Genomic DNA, 15,868 nt, shown 5'->3' with positions numbered 1-15,868 from the left:
TTACCTTTAGGAAGTAGTCTCCCCCTATAAAATTAAGTATAACCATGTGATTATGGTGAGGCTGACAATAAAACTGCCTGTGACAAGAGATTGCTACTCTAAGATCTATTTTTCCCTTCTTCCTTTTAATAACATATATAAAGGCACACTCCCCTCCACACTCCCCAACCAATTTTAACTAGAACTATGGCCACCTGCTAGAGACCATATTTCCTAGGCTTCCTTGCATCTAAGTGTGACCATGTGACTAGTTCTGGACAGTGGTCTGTTAACTGAAGTCGTACGACTTCTAAGCTGTACCCTTAAAAGGCAGCTGCTTGCCTTCCACTCTCGCTTTCTCCCTGCTTTCAGGATAGAACGCAGATGTAATAGTAGTGATCCATCACCATACAGACAAGAGTAACACCATAGGGAATGGTAGAATCCCAAGAAAGAAGGAGCCTGAATACTTTAGAAACAGAGTCAATCTGCCCTCAGACCATCTATCAGCTTGGACTTTTATGTGAAAGAAAAATAAATAGCCACAAATAAACAGCCAAACCAATATTTAACCTGATACAGTACTCTTCCAATAATACTACTGCGCAACTTGGCCCCATAGGGGTTTGTATAAGCTTCAGACGGCACAATCGAAACTTTTGCTGGATTGTTTTTCATAGTGAACCTGGGAGAGATGTTCTTTTTCCTGCGTTCACTAAAGGAAGACAATGTAAGCTTTTAGCTGCCTGTGGTCACTGCTCTTACCACATAGAAGAAGCCTATCTTCAGTAAAAAAAAACAAGTATAATGCCAACAGATGAAAATGAGGTAAGAGAGAGAGAGGAGAGAATAGCCTGATAACAGTTGAGCCTCTGCATCTAGTTGACCCTGAGGCCAGTTCCATCCCTACTCTTCCCAAGTACTAACAGCCAAAAACGTTCCCTTTGATATTAGGTAGTTTTACGTAGGTATCAGTCAGTTGCAAGAGAAAGAGTTCTAACTCTTACAAGGTATCTATGGGACATCTTGATGAAGATGTTTACTGAACTGGATACACAGGTTTAGAAATCAGGAAAGAAGTATAGGGTTTAAGAAAGAGAATATGGTCAGAAAAATAAGTTATTGTTGTTATTACACAATTTTTAGAAAACAACATTGCCATAGCTCTAGGATGGTCAATCAACTTTTAAATTTACTTTAGGTAAGAACTAGAGAGATAGTTCTCTCAATTCACAAAAGAAATAGGATTCCAGGTTCTCTTGTTTTCTCTACTAGCTACCTATAAGGAAATAAGCAATTATCTGTTAGAGGCTGTATTTACTTCTTTATTCAGAAGTGCAAAGGGTTAGTGTCTTAGTCCGTCTGGGCTGTTATGACCAAATACAACAGAAGGAGTAGTTTATAAACAACAAAAATTTATTTCTCATAGTTCTAGAGGCTGGAATCACAAGATCAGGGTATCAGCATGGTCGGGCGAGGGCCCTCTTCAAGGTTGGAGAGTTCTTGTTATATCTTCACATGGCAGAAGGGGAGAGGGAGATCTGGCTAAGAACACTAATCCCATTCTCAAAGGCCCCACCTCCTAATACCATCACATTGGGCATTAAGATTTCAACATAAGAATCTGGGGATGGGGGGAACACAAACATTCAGATCATAGCAGTTAGGGGGGTTTGTTTGTTTGTTTTTTAGCAGTTAGTTTTTAATAACTACTAAAACTTTACCCAAACTGTAGCAAGTGACTTCAGGAATTTTTCATTTATCAATGAAAGATTTTTAAAAAATAAAAACTAATTATTTCCTTTAATCATAATTTTACTTAATGGTTCACAAATCTGAAGTGGAAGAGATCATCTATCATTCATTCATTGAACAAATAGTTACTAAGTTTTTACTGTATGCCAGGCATTTCTCTTGAACTCTAAGGAGACAGCAGTGAAAAAAACACCAAAGTTCCTGACCTCATGATATTCCAGCAGTTGACAGGCTATACCAAGTGAACAAACAAGGTAATAACAGTGTTATAAGTGCTAAAAGGAAATAAACTGGGGTGGGAAGATGCTACTATAGAAAAGATGATAATGGAAGATCTCTCCAAGGAGGTAACATTGAGCTGAGACCCAAAATAATCTAGTGCTAGCCAGCTGCAGCATAACTCATAATGGCAACTCTTTACCCTCTTTTCTCCAGTCCTTTTTTTAAAAAAAATAATTAATTTTTGGCTACTTTGGTTCTTCGTTGCTGTGCACGGCTTTCTCTAGTTGTGGTGAGCAGGGGCTACTCTTCGTTGCGGTGCGCAGGCTTCTCATTACGGTGGCTTCTCTTGTTGTGCAGCACAGGCTCTAGGTGCACGGGCTTCAGTAGTTGCGGCACGTGGGCTCAGTAGTTATGGCTCGTGGGCTTTAGAGCACAGGCTCAGTAGTTGTGGCGCACGGGCTTAGTTGCTCTGCGGCATGTGGGATCTTCCCGGACCAGGGATCGAACCCGTGTCCCCTGCATTGGCAGGCAGATTCTTAACCACTGGGCCACCAGGGAAGCCCTCTCCAGTCCTTGCTTTTAATAATTAAGAATTCTGATTTACTCATCAGTACTCTGAATGCTCTCTTCAAAGATATTCTTTTCGCATAGATCCTTCACTGAATTTACATAAAATGCAGAACTAAGCAAAAACAATCAACAAAGCTACATGTCACATGAATGCCTGACTCCTCTGTTCATCAGAGGGTATCCTGAAGTTGCCTGACTTCCCTTTACAAATCCAAAACATAAGGACTCGACCTTACGAAAGAGCAGCTGAGTGGCCTAACCTCCACTGCTGTATTAAACTTACTCTGCGGTCACATATAGGAATCTCCCAAATTCACAAACCATGATAAAATAAAATTCCTTTTAGAAGGCATATTTGTCAATACATTTCTGGAAGAAGTTCTAAGTATCCATTTGTAAGTGAGGGAAACTACTGCCATAATTCTCATTCTCTGTTGAGAGATACTATCTCTTTCTTAGACTGAGAGAAAACCTGTGGGATTGTTCTCAATATACTGAATTACAAACCACAAAATGATTAGAAAGCCCAATTCCAGTGGGGCTGACTGGAGAGAGTATTTATTTAGAACTTAAAGTAGAAAAGAAAATAGATTAACTACTATCATTAGATCATCAGACCAGTGAGTAGAAACTAGCTAGAAAAAAAGGGAAACAATGATTTTTCTATTTTTTAACTTGAGAAATATTTAAAATTTGGTCCAGTTCTATTTCCTATCCATCTGGATAAAATACATAGACTATGAAATAAAACTAACCAATTTCAAAACCTCTTCCTTTTCTGCTCTGCTTTTTAAATAGTGAGGAGAGGGGAGGTGAGGAGAAGGCCAGGAGAGCAGAAAAAGTGGGGGAATGAGGGAGAAAAGAGAAAATGGAAGAAATTCCTATACAGTAATGAGCACTTTTCTGTTCTCATGCTTCTGCTCTTTGAAATTAGGAGCCTAATAAAGGCTGCATCTTCTATCACTTTCCTCAAGAGAATACCATATACAAAAATAGTGCTCAAGTTGCTGGAGAAGAGAGATTATTTCAGATGGGTTGTAAAGGAAGGATGGAGAAGACTTACAATGGTGGAAAGGTGTACAAAGTAAATAATAAGCAATGAAAAGCCAACTGTAGGTTCTTTCAACAAGGAATTTCCTAGTATAAGATATGCTCTAGAACGGCTGGCAACTGCAAACAGGTGGGAAAAAAGAGCGGCTGTGTATCTATAGTGAACATGTGTGTTCATCATTGGGGTACTAGCTGTCATTTACTGAATGATAACAAAGTGGCATACACTGTGCTAAGAGCTTGTTCTCCCTCTCTCTCTCTCTCTCTCTCTATCATTTTATCAGTCAGGAAAATTAATCCACAAGATGGTTTATTTGCACAAAGCTGTCCCTAATAGACAGAAAACAAGAAGAAATCTGTTCAGTGGTCAGGAAGGCTGATTTAGGAATCAAGAGTGAGTCAGGGTTTCATTACAGATTCACAGGAACAAATACACTAATCAAGAATCCCTAGCAGTACATATTCAAGTCAGTCACCGAGGTGACTCACCAAGTGAACAAAATCAGGACAGTCCCTTAGACAATGGGGGAAAATTTAATTTACAGCTTAGTACAGTTTCATCTTTAATATTTATATTCTACATCAAAAGGCAAGATAAGCCATTTCTTAAACACAATTGTATTAAAAGAGATGCTCAACAGAAAAAAAAAGAAAAAAATATTCCCCCAAATTTAGAGGACTTAGGAATATACTAATAAAACTTATTTGTAGTATTGGTGGGTATGTTGCTTTTAGGAGGGCCATATGTAATATTTAGTACTAGCAGAAAATAAAAACCTGTTGACTAAAACTCAGTCTACCTCTTGCCTCCTTTCAGATCTCTCTTCTAGTGGTCCATGCACATAGGTAGGAGAAAAACACAGGCTATCAAGCTGGCCATCAGTATGCTTACAGTTAACTGAAGCAAAGCTTATAGTTAACTGAACAGATTTTTGACCAGTAGAATAGATTTGTATGTATGCGTGGAGGGTGGGAAGTGTCCAGGATTGTTTTAATTCCACGATTCATTACAATCAGAAGGTTAAAAAAAGAACAGAACACATTTGTCACTGAACCTAGCTCAGGTATTCCATGAAATTTTTCTGGTTGTATTTATGTGTCCTTCCTCCTAGATAACCCAGTCTATCATTTTGATATAATTATCATCAACAACCAAACTAATCAGCAATCTGAAACAACTGCCACATGGCCAAAACAACTTGATTAGCCATAACACAGTGTGATCACTTTATTTTATTCTTCAGGAAAACCTGCACCAGGACTAAGATCATCAGGAATCTCTTGTACTTTAACTATCATAATCATTTATAACTTACTTATCACCATAGTTCTATAACTAATTTTCCTTCCATAGCTCTGGACTAGGCTTTGCTTGATTAGCTACTAGTGCTTTCTAGTTCTTTGCTATACATCTTTAAAGTGTACACCTTAATTAGAATATTTGATAAATGATTAAGGGAATCCAGAGTTAAGAGAAATAAATAACTAGATTTTAAACTATTGAGAATACAGTAATAGGGAATCTAAAACAAAAACAAAAGCAAACTAAAAAAGATGGAAACGATAAATTTGATGGAGTTCCTATTACATCATGTTCTGTGGCTTAAGAGTTAGCATTATTAAATAGTTTAAGTCTTTTGAATTACATAGATCTCTTTCCTCCCTCATTTTCTTATAGCTAGTGAGTATACAAGAGTTTTTCTTGTGGCATAGAATTAATGTAATATGTTTCTACTAAACTCTTCCTCGGCCAAAATCCTATAGCTAGTTTTCAAGTAATCGGTGTTTCTATTTGTTTTCAAAACCAGCTCTTACTTGCGTTCTTAAGGGATTACCTAATTCCCTCATTAGTTAAATTGATATATTAGCAGTTTTCTACCCAGAACATAAAGGTAATTATACTGAAGATAGTGCACTGGAGTTACACAGGACAGAAACCAGTGACACATGTTCTTTCCTAACTTTGCCATCACTCATTTTAGGAAAACATCAACAGTGGTTCTTATTTAGGAGGTTGTGTTAGAACATTTGTATGTATTAGAACGTTAGAGCTTCAAGCATATTAGAATATTCCTGGGTCCTACCATCTAAAATACTGCTTTGAAGTAGTGTGTTTTAAGTTCTACAGGTGAAAAGTTCCTGCATCGAACTACTCCTTAAGCCAAAGTTTCTGAAGTGTTGGTTCTTACACTCATTTTAGTGCATAACAACATTTTCACTGGACCATAATGAAATGAGAAACAAGGAATGCTAAACACCTCACTTTTGACTTATAAACTGTTGTCCTGCCCTTCCACTCTACCCCTTTTGGGTGTTAAAATACTCTCCCCTTTCATTAAATAATGTTGACGGTAGATATTTATTATACAATGACTTGACAAAAGACAAAGTCGGCAACACCATGTAAATACCCACTTCAGCTTTTTTGAAATTTTACAGATCTGTGAAATTCAAAAACTCTGGGTACCTCTGCCTTTAAAATATTTAAAACAAGAAACATATTAGAAAGAGTCAGAGAGATGGCACACTGGTATCGTCTTCTAAGGTGCAGCAAATGTACTTGTGCTCCAATTCAGGAAATATCTGAATGACTCTCCACTTCTCTATCTTCTCTAATAAGCCCCCTGCCTTGTTACCTCCCTCTCCCTCTGGTCCTGCGTGGTTTTCTATCTTATTCAATAGAATCAGTTTAGGTTTTTTGTTTGTTTTGTTTTGACTTCATTTCTAAGTATTGCTCTATGCACCCTCCCTCTTACTAAATTTCCAAAGCTACATTTTCTAAATAAGTTTCCCAAATCTAAATTATTTTACAAGTTCCTTAATTCTATATTTTCCCTTATTTACTTGAATTACCAAAGGCATTTTCTCTGCCTTGTTTTTTTTTTGTTTTCTTTTGTTTTTGTTTTTTTAAAAAAGGTAACAGGGACTTCCCTGGTGTTCCAGAGGTTAGGACTCCTCACTTTCACTGCTGAGGGTGCGGGTTCAGTCCCTGGTTGGGGAACTAAGATCCCGCAAGCCATGCAGTGTGGCCAAAAAAAAAAAAAAAAAAAGGTAACATCGTCAACATAGAAAATGTAGAGAATGACAGAAAATCACACAGGAAAAAAATTAAAATAAACTATAATTCCACCAAGTAGACATAACTATTGTTAATATTCTGGTCATATTCAGTCAACACTGGAATCACACCATATATACTATCATTAAGTACTCTTTTAAATCAGAATTCTTAAATATTTGCATAGTATACACAAGGATTACCATAATTTACTTAACCAAGCTCTTGGCTAAATTTTTTTTAACACGAAAAGTTTAAAAACCAGTATCTCTTACTTCCTTCTTGGTACCAAATTAGAGCACAATAAAAATAACTACCTAGATAGATAGATAGATAGATAGGTAGATAAACAGACAGATAAAAAAGCAAAGAAAACAGAAACCAACCACATGCCAAAAACTGAAAGGTCATAATAGTTCCATTCTTTTAATTATATAGTATGATCCTTTTCTAATTAAATATTCTATTGAAATGTTATTCAGCTTTACCCACTTCACTGTGTCTTTTGTGACTTCATTGTGTTTTTAGGGAGCTTTCTGTATGTCAACTACGTGGAGCTTTATATTAACCTATTTAGTGTTTCAAGCAAATGATTAAACAAAACAAAAATAACGTAGATATGTAACAAACTAGCAATCCTAGATTCATCTATTTCAATACTAAAAACATTTGAATTTTAATTTACCTTGAACAAATTTGACACAGTGATTGAAGAGAAACACTGGGCATATAAGTTAGGGCAGCATTGTAACACAACAAAAGGAATGTCAACACTTCAAACCTAAAGATAAACCAAAAGAATATTTACAAATCTTGAGAATTCTAAGAAGTCAACTGTAATTAAGCAAGCATTGGGGAGGGATATTATGTTACAGAACAGACCTGTACAATATAATCACACCAATAAGAATACAAAACTGAAAGGAAAAAGTAACAGTCATATGAAAATTATCTTAAAAATTCAATGTTCCAGATGACATCTGAAGCAAAGTGTAAGTGACAGATTGGGAAGATGTGTTTTTCTCTTGTATAAAATGACTCAACATTTTAAAAATTGTTACATACAACTCATTAAACGTTATTTATAAATCTACTGAAATAATTCTTAAACAATTAGCATGGTACAATAGCAGGTTATGTCTCCACAGTATACCTATTCTGTGCTGTCAGCATCTCCCTTTGGGGGTGAGGTCCGCTGTACACAACTTTTGACAAGCCATGCTGGGATAGGGCACTCTCGGTCAGAGCCATGGACCCAATGCTGGAAGGCTAAAGAAAAGACATGTGAATAAAGAAAACAACATTCTGTTGAAGATGTGGTATTTAGAATATATACACCAGTAAGAATGATTGCCAAGAACATCATACATCTTGGAAATATTCAGACTGCCTACTAAGTATTCTGCTCAAAGATTTAACAAATAATTAAAAACAAACCACAAATAGAAATACAAAATAGTTTAACTTTAAAAATTCTACCCCAGAAATACATAATTGCCACACATAAAAAATCTAATCTTATCTGTCAGGAGAAGGGGAGAATATTTCAAAATGAATACTTTTAATAGATCATTTACAATCAGGTTTTAGTTTAATGATTTTGATTGCCCATTTTTACTTTGGGAACAGCCAATACTTTGTGTGGTGTTTTATACTTTTTAAGGCACTAATAAACTGATCAAATTTTTTGTCTCAATAACCAGACCCTAATTTATAGCAACTTCAAATCTTAGGACCAATAAACTTACTTTGATAAAAATGTCACTTACCTCATGATATACAGATGGTTTGGATAAAGATGGAATCGTAAAACTCAATACTTTGCTATGTCCCTGTTTGTCAACTATTTCCTACAAAAGTGAAAGAAAATATCTTACAATATTTATTTTTTATACATAAATTTAAAAGCTGAATTTAAACTGTTAGTCTAAAAAAAAAGACCTGAGAAGAAAGGAATTTTAAATTCAGCTAAAATCTTAAACTATAATAATCGATTATTCACAAATACTAGGAGTTAACCTTCTCCTTAAAATATAAGTACCATAGTTTTAAGGATGAAATACAGGATGAAATACAGATGTAGTATGGTAATCATTGATTTTTTTCTCATGTAAAAAGTTCTACTTTCTAAATCAATTAACATAGTTATGAAATACATTATGAAATGACCCTTAAATTTTTTTTCCACTTTAAAAAGTACAAACCTTAAGTATGTATCTAGAATATTATACTATTTAATATACAAACACTATTAGTAATGCAAACTATATATTTTAAATCAATGGTGTGAAGTCTGGAGACAGTCCAGATTTTACAGAATTATTATTGGTAGATATTAGACTAGATCTTTTCTCCCAAACTTTCTGTGAAGGTCACAACAGACAATTAATAGACAGTGGATTTTAAGTTTAAAAAATTTAAAACTCAACACTGATATTTTCAGATACCTCCATAAAATTATTTAAATGGACTGATTTTTAGTCTCCAATCAATCAAAAAATGTATATTTACATAATTGTATGTATGCCCATATAGCCTTCAACCTCCATAAAGTTATTTTTGGGAGAATGAGCTATGAGTCATTTGATGTATTAAAAATAAATATTAGCTTTACTAAAATGAAAAATAGCTGCCATTATGTATTCATTTTTGTTGAAAGGGTTATTTTTGTCAGAAAACATTTTGTTAACTACATTAAATACAAACCAAATTGTAAACCCCTAGGAGAAGAGCTTCAATGCATCCACTGCTATGCACATTTCTGCTGGCTGAGACGGCAAGGTAGCACCAAATCAGTTCTGGAAGAAACTGCAGTGTAAATCGAAGCAACTGCTCCTCTCCACTGCGATAGAATTCAAAGAGCTGGTGACAGACAGGCTCTAGCAACTGCAAGAAAGACAAAATATTCATTCAAGGACTGGACTGTATTTGAATGACACTGATGTATGAAATATAAAAGGTTTTCCCTGATTGGTAATTACTGAAATATACAAATGTTTCCATTTTTTAGAAACACAAAACTCTTCACAGCTAAGCTATTTAGTAATGAACTCTAGTGGAAGCCAAACTGCAAGCTAAGTGTATACTGAAGCACTTTATAAACTCTAAAACATTCTGTAACTTGAAGGTAGTATTGTTATTAAAACCGTATCTTTTAAAATTCCTAAAATAGATAGGTTGTGAGAAGTTTCTTCCTGAATATCCTTGCTTCCAGATAAAACATGTCAATATAAATGACTGGCTACAGGGTTGGAGAAATTGAAATGGGAGTCCTAGGGAGTTACTGTCTCATTGCCTTCCTGAGTTATAACTAGGCAGCATCGGAGAGCAACGCCCAGTATGTGTGGAGGGAGAAGCTGAATAATATAAAGCCCCTAGGTCTAGTTTCTTACTGTAACCATGGTTAATTCCCCTGGATGATCTAAATGTTGCTATCATTTTATTTTAAACTTGATTTGGACTTACGTTTTTCCCCCCACCACACTCCCCCAGTTACCCAGTTAACAGAGCTGACTGTATCTTTATAACAGACATTTTTTAAAAATATCAGAAAGTCAAGATAAGAGACTCTTATAGGTAAGTATTATCTTAAAGCATATATAATCATCACACACAAGTCATTAATGAATATGTCAGGGCTACTTTTCAAACAAGCAGGCTACTATTATATTTTCAGCAAACGGGAGTTCATTCACTTCACTAACTTAGGCAATAGATTGACGTCAATTTACGAAACAGATTTTCTACTACCAATAATTGGAATGAACAGGAACTAAAGTGGATGTTTTGATTTCAAAAAAGTTCAATATGTAAAGCAAATCGGGTATAATTAAAGTCAGTATTATAGAAAAAGTTATACTTTAATAAATATTGACTAAATCAAACTGGTCTTTCCTATTGAAAAACTATCTTCTGACAGTTAAAGAACATTTTTCCACTCTCAGAATGGTCATCAGAGTGCAACAGGTGTCCACTGTGGCATGGCAAAGGCAAAAGGAAACTGGAGGGTCAAAGGCAAAGTAACCCCATTCACAGATAGCAAGAAAAGTTTTTAGGGTAGGAATTTGGAAGAATGGAGAGGGGGATGGTGGAAGAAAGACTGGTAGGGGAATGTTTAGCTTTCAGGGTGGAGTTTTAAAAATTTCTTTGTGGACCAGGGTCGATAATCCTATATTGTGGTGTAATATCGGTCATCTCTAAATACCAGGGAAAGCTTTGATTAAATCAATTAATATAGTCTAAAAATTATTTGCAAACTTGTGAAACTTTATGCTGAAAATTTATTCAATAGGCTACATGAACACATAATCAATTTTAATCAAAACACTCCAAAAGGCCTTTTAAACTGGTTTAAAGTCTAAAATTAAATGGAGTTTTGGTTTATGAAAGCAGAACCAAATGAAGACAGACTCAAAAGGGATGCAGAAGTTATATATTGCAATGAGATTAGATGAAATTATGCATATCAAACCACTAGAGGTAAATACCAGTATCTGTGCAGGATTTTACAGCTTGCAAAGTACGTTCACATATATGAACCCATTTAATTCCCACAATATTATATGGTACAGTGTCATTACCCTCATGTATACTTTCTACATAAGGAAATTGAGACAAAGAAGCTATCAATTGAAACCAAAAAAATCACACAGCTCACGAAAGTCAGACTGAAGCCAAGGCTTTCTAACTCCTTTATAAACATACATGAAAAATGTCGGAAAAGAATAAAACAATATACAATGTGGGAAACACAAGCCGTGTTTGACTTAACTAACCTGAATATATTTGAGACAAGCAATGGAGCATTAGAACATGCTGTATTCCTAGTGTCTTGCTTGAACTTTTGAATTATTTTCTCATGAAAACATTGTTATACTTGGTGGGTAGGTTTCTTAATACTGTTAAGAGAGAACTGCACCTCAAGTATATTTTGATGTGTTAAATGGCCTTTTTATGGTCTGATCATCATGTACCTTCTTTCCATTCTAAAATACATTCTGAATTCTAAAACAACTGAGTTACAAATGAACTTTTACAACAATCTATTCATAAGTAAGAAGCTGTATCTTAAGAGAGAATTTTAATAATAGAAATGTATCATTAAAATGCCTTTAAATGACTAAAGCAGGGATAGAAGATGGAAAAGAGCTAAGTTTGGGTAAATTCACAAGAGAATCATCCAAACTTTTTTTGCATTGAACAACTACTGAGAATACAGGTAGGAAACAGATGCAGAAAAGTTGGAGGGCACTACTCTTCAGGTGCCAGTAGCCAATGAACTGACCTCTTCTCACTCTGGGATTGCTATGCCTAGAAGATTTTATGTGGCTTTTTCAAAAAAAACAGCTGGTTTCATAACAGACTTGAGCATTGTTAGCCTCTAATCCTATGCCTATCTTAGTCAATTAAAAGCACTGGTTAAGGAAATTTCATTGTATCCATAAACTGCCTCTTTACAGTTTCTTGAGCCTGCCACACACACCTGCCTCAGGGCCTTTGCACTTACTATTCCCTCTCTGGAAAGCTCTTGCCCCAGTTTTATTTTCTTCCTCTAATTCACCTCCTCAGTCCCAACACATACTTCCGCTACTCTGCTTTATTTATCTTCACAGTTTTATCACTGACATTTTATTATACATTTAGGTATTTGTTTAATGTTTCTTTCACCTACCAGAATACAAGCTCTAATCTATAAGAAAAAGAATTTGTTCTATTTTGTTCACTGCTACATTTCTAAGTGATTTCTGGCACGCTATATGTGTTCAATAAATATTTATCAAATGAATTTAACTGAATAATGAAAAAGTACTACTTGTAAAATCCAAATACCAAATTTCCCAGACTTCAAATAACAGCAGAATCAACGTTCCAAATTTCAAAAATGCCAAAAGACAATGATGTCAACTTTTTGGGAATATCTCCACTTTAAGACACAAAGTGTTCTGAAGAGCAAAAGGAAGGCTATGATGTTAAAGTAGACACTGCTATATTTCAGAAGCACCTCTAAGTACACTTTTAAAGATTGAGTTGTCTTTTTAAGAATACAGAATACACACTGTCTTTACCACATTCATCAGGCTAAAAACATAAAACAAACTTACATGCAAAACCTCCTAAACCAGTGCTTCTGAAAGTGTGGTCCATGGACTGAAGACCATCTACAAACTGTTACCAGTCCTCAACAATATAAATACAGAAATTGAGAGCAAATATTTAAAAACTTTTATAGCAACTTGATATGGCTGCAATAACAAAGAGAGTGATCAGCAGATTATTATTGAACAGAGTATGGATCAGTTAGGGGTTATCAAATTTATGTGGTACCTCGCATGTGATGTGAGTTGCATACTTGTCATACACATTAGGTACACATATTGGTCTGTGAGAGATTGGAAAAAAAAATTTTAACTGGTACTTCACCACAAATAGTTTGAGATATACAGCTCTGAGTCATTAGAGCTCACTGTCATCTGAATGAAAGAAATGCTATGAACCAAACTAGCCTATCAGAAATTTACCTCTATCCAAAGCAACCTGGTAAAAACACACTTCATTAGAGAAATAATTTTTAAGTCTTTCAAAATACTGAGCAGTAAATGATAAATAAGACTTAATTTGTTAAAAAAAATAATAAAGCACACAGCTATACTTGCTCCATTTGGTAAAATAATTCTCAAATAAACATGGAAAACTGTAAGACAGCTTCTACCCAAATACTTCAAAAGCTAAAACCCTTCAAGAAAACAAGCTACTATACAAATTAAGAAGCTTTGGGAAGGAGGAAGGTTGCTCTATTTAGTTATTCCAGTTAAAGTTTTTGTCTTGTCAATATAAACCCTAGTCTTTTTTCCAGCACCTAAAATTCATAATCTTTATAATCTTCTTTATGGAATAATCAGTAGAAGCTGGGTTATTCTAGACCCCCTCCAAAAGAGGTTACCTACTCAAATAACAAAAGACTCTAGTTTTGATAGTTTCATCCCAAAGGCATATAGGTCCACATAGGACTAGACGCCAGGATGTAAGTTGTTTTACCCCTAGATAATAGGATTAGTGGTCTTAGAGCCTATCGTTTCACCTACCAAACTCAAGTATAAAAAGAATGCATACCTCATACTCCTCCTCTCTACTCCACCTCTTTCCAGTCCCACTGACACTGCCTTAGTTCAGGTTCTCAACAGCCCTCCTACACTGTTGTCATAGCCTCCTAGTCTTCTTGCTTTCATTTCTTCCATTCTCCAATCTGTCCTCCACAGAGCCACCTTCCTAAAACAATCATCTGGTCAAGTCATCAGCACAAAAAAAGTCTGAACTGCTTATGATGGAATTCTAGGCCCGCCACGGTTACAACCTAAACCTATCTTTCCAGCTTCAGTTCCCAACAGTCTTTCATCTCTTGTTAACTACTGCATTAGCCTATTTGCTTTTATCTGAATGCCATGCCTTTTGATTTTCCTCACTAATTCCAATCCTTACCTATTATATTTCTACTATGAATGGTGGGATTTATAAGCACCAGAATCTGGAGTATAGATCATTTTGTCACCTTCAAAGTAAATTTGCTATCTAAAAAAGAAAAGGAAATGCGGGGTGGGGTGGAGGGGTGCACAGAGCAAAGAAGAAAGGACTGGGAAAAACACCAGCAGGACCAAACTACTTGCTACTCCTCAAATTCCTCACATTTTCTCAGGCCTCCATATACTATCCCTACAGCTTGGAATGTCCTTTTACTTTCCACACCTGGAAAACATGTGCAAATCCATCTAGACTCAGTTAGGCACTGCCTTGAAAGCATGTATTTACATATTTCCTCCCTTTCCTCTTATGGGATAAAGACCATGTTCTACTCATCTTTGATTTTCTGTTGCCTAGCACTGCAGCTGGCTCATAATGGGCACACAAATATTTGCTGAATGAATAAATGAATGCAGTGACCCAGACTTTCCAAGGTTATCTCCAGCAAGATAGATATATAGATAGATAGATAGACAGACAGATACCTACATACATAATGCATAGGTAGATGAGCAGGAACATGTTCAGAGGTGGCTTTGGAATATGGTAATAATTCTATTTCTTGGCCCGGGTGATGGTACACTGGATCTCATTTTATTATAATTTTTTTTATTCTGCCATTTTTCTGCACATAATGTATTCTTCTCTTATCCCTCTATCCACTTCTCAAAAGAAATCAGCTAAACACTCCAGAATATATATTACAATTCTTTAAACTATACTTTTCTTACCCTTTTTAATATATGTATTATTTTTCACAGTAACAAATTAAAAAATCAATCAAATGAATACTACTAGCACAATAAACTATTAGAGTACTTACCTCACTTTGTGGCTCCTGGATAACTTTATAGAGAGATGAAACTAAAGAATTCTTGTCTTTCAAATTTGTAGCATAACTTGGTAAAGATGTTTCTGGTAGTGTCTAAACAAATTTAAAAAAATACATTTTATTTTTATGAAATGTCCAGAATAGACAAATCCAAATACAGGAAGCAGATTAGTTGTTGCCAGAGATTGGGGGACGGGGAATTGGGAGAAGGAAGAATTGGGAGTGACTAACCAGGTATGGAGTTTCTTTTGGAGGTGATGGAAATGTCCTAGGATTAGATGCTTGTGTTAGTGGCACAACATTGTAAAACCACTAAAAACCACTGTATTTTCATCTTAAAATAGTGAATTTTTCATTATGTGAATTATATCTCAACAAAAAAATTGTAAAAATAAAATAAAAGATATATTTAATCCTCAACATCAACAGGGACATAAATTAACATCAGCACTTCATCTTTTTTTTTTTTTTTTTTTTTTTTGCGGTGTGTGGGCCTCTCACTGTTGTGGCCTCTCCCGTTGCGGAGCGCAGGCTCAGCGGCCATGGCTCACGGGCCCAGCCGCTCCGCGGCATGTGGGATCTTCCTGGACCGGGGCACGAACCCGTGTCCCCTGCATCGGCAGGCGGACTCTCAACCACTGCGCCACCAGGGAAGTCCAGCACTTCATCTTTGATCACAGTTTGGGGTTAGAAATAAGAATACAAATCATTTGTAAAGCCAGAGATACATTTTTTGTAGCAGTATACAGGTTACCAATCTTATTAGCAGTATTTTATCCTGTTTCTTTTTTTTTTTTTTTTTTTTATAAATTTATTTATTTTATTTTTGGCTGTGTTGAGTCTTCGTTGCTGCACACAGGCGTTCTCTAGTTGCAGAGAGCGGGGGC

The 15,868-nt window shown here is 35.5% G+C and overlaps 1 protein-coding gene across 4 annotated transcripts in view; it reads right to left on the bottom strand.

The window, feature by feature from the left end:
* HYCC1 (hyccin PI4KA lipid kinase complex subunit 1) overlaps window positions 1-15,868 on the bottom strand; it is an 87,608-nt gene that overhangs the window by 25,709 nt on the left and 46,031 nt on the right. For 3 of the 4 annotated variants that reach the window (XM_081244543.1, XM_081244546.1, XM_081244545.1), the window contains exons 3-7: window positions 14,973-15,074; window positions 9,341-9,520; window positions 8,404-8,484; window positions 7,788-7,903; window positions 7,320-7,415 (exon numbers count right to left, since the gene is read on the bottom strand). In XM_081244543.1, the coding sequence (XP_081100669.1) occupies window positions 7,320-7,415; window positions 7,788-7,903; window positions 8,404-8,484; window positions 9,341-9,520; window positions 14,973-15,074 (575 nt within the window). The remainder of the gene's footprint in view (window positions 1-7,319; window positions 7,416-7,787; window positions 7,904-8,403; window positions 8,485-9,340; window positions 9,521-14,972; window positions 15,075-15,868) is intronic. The other variant, XM_081244544.1, reaches the window with a different exon arrangement.

This window comes from Mesoplodon bidens (assembly GCF_964165515.1).
Source record: "Mesoplodon bidens genome assembly, chromosome: 9".
Classification (NCBI taxonomy): Eukaryota; Metazoa; Chordata; class Mammalia; order Artiodactyla; family Ziphiidae; genus Mesoplodon; species Mesoplodon bidens.
This window is presented reverse-complemented; position numbering and strand designations above follow the sequence as displayed.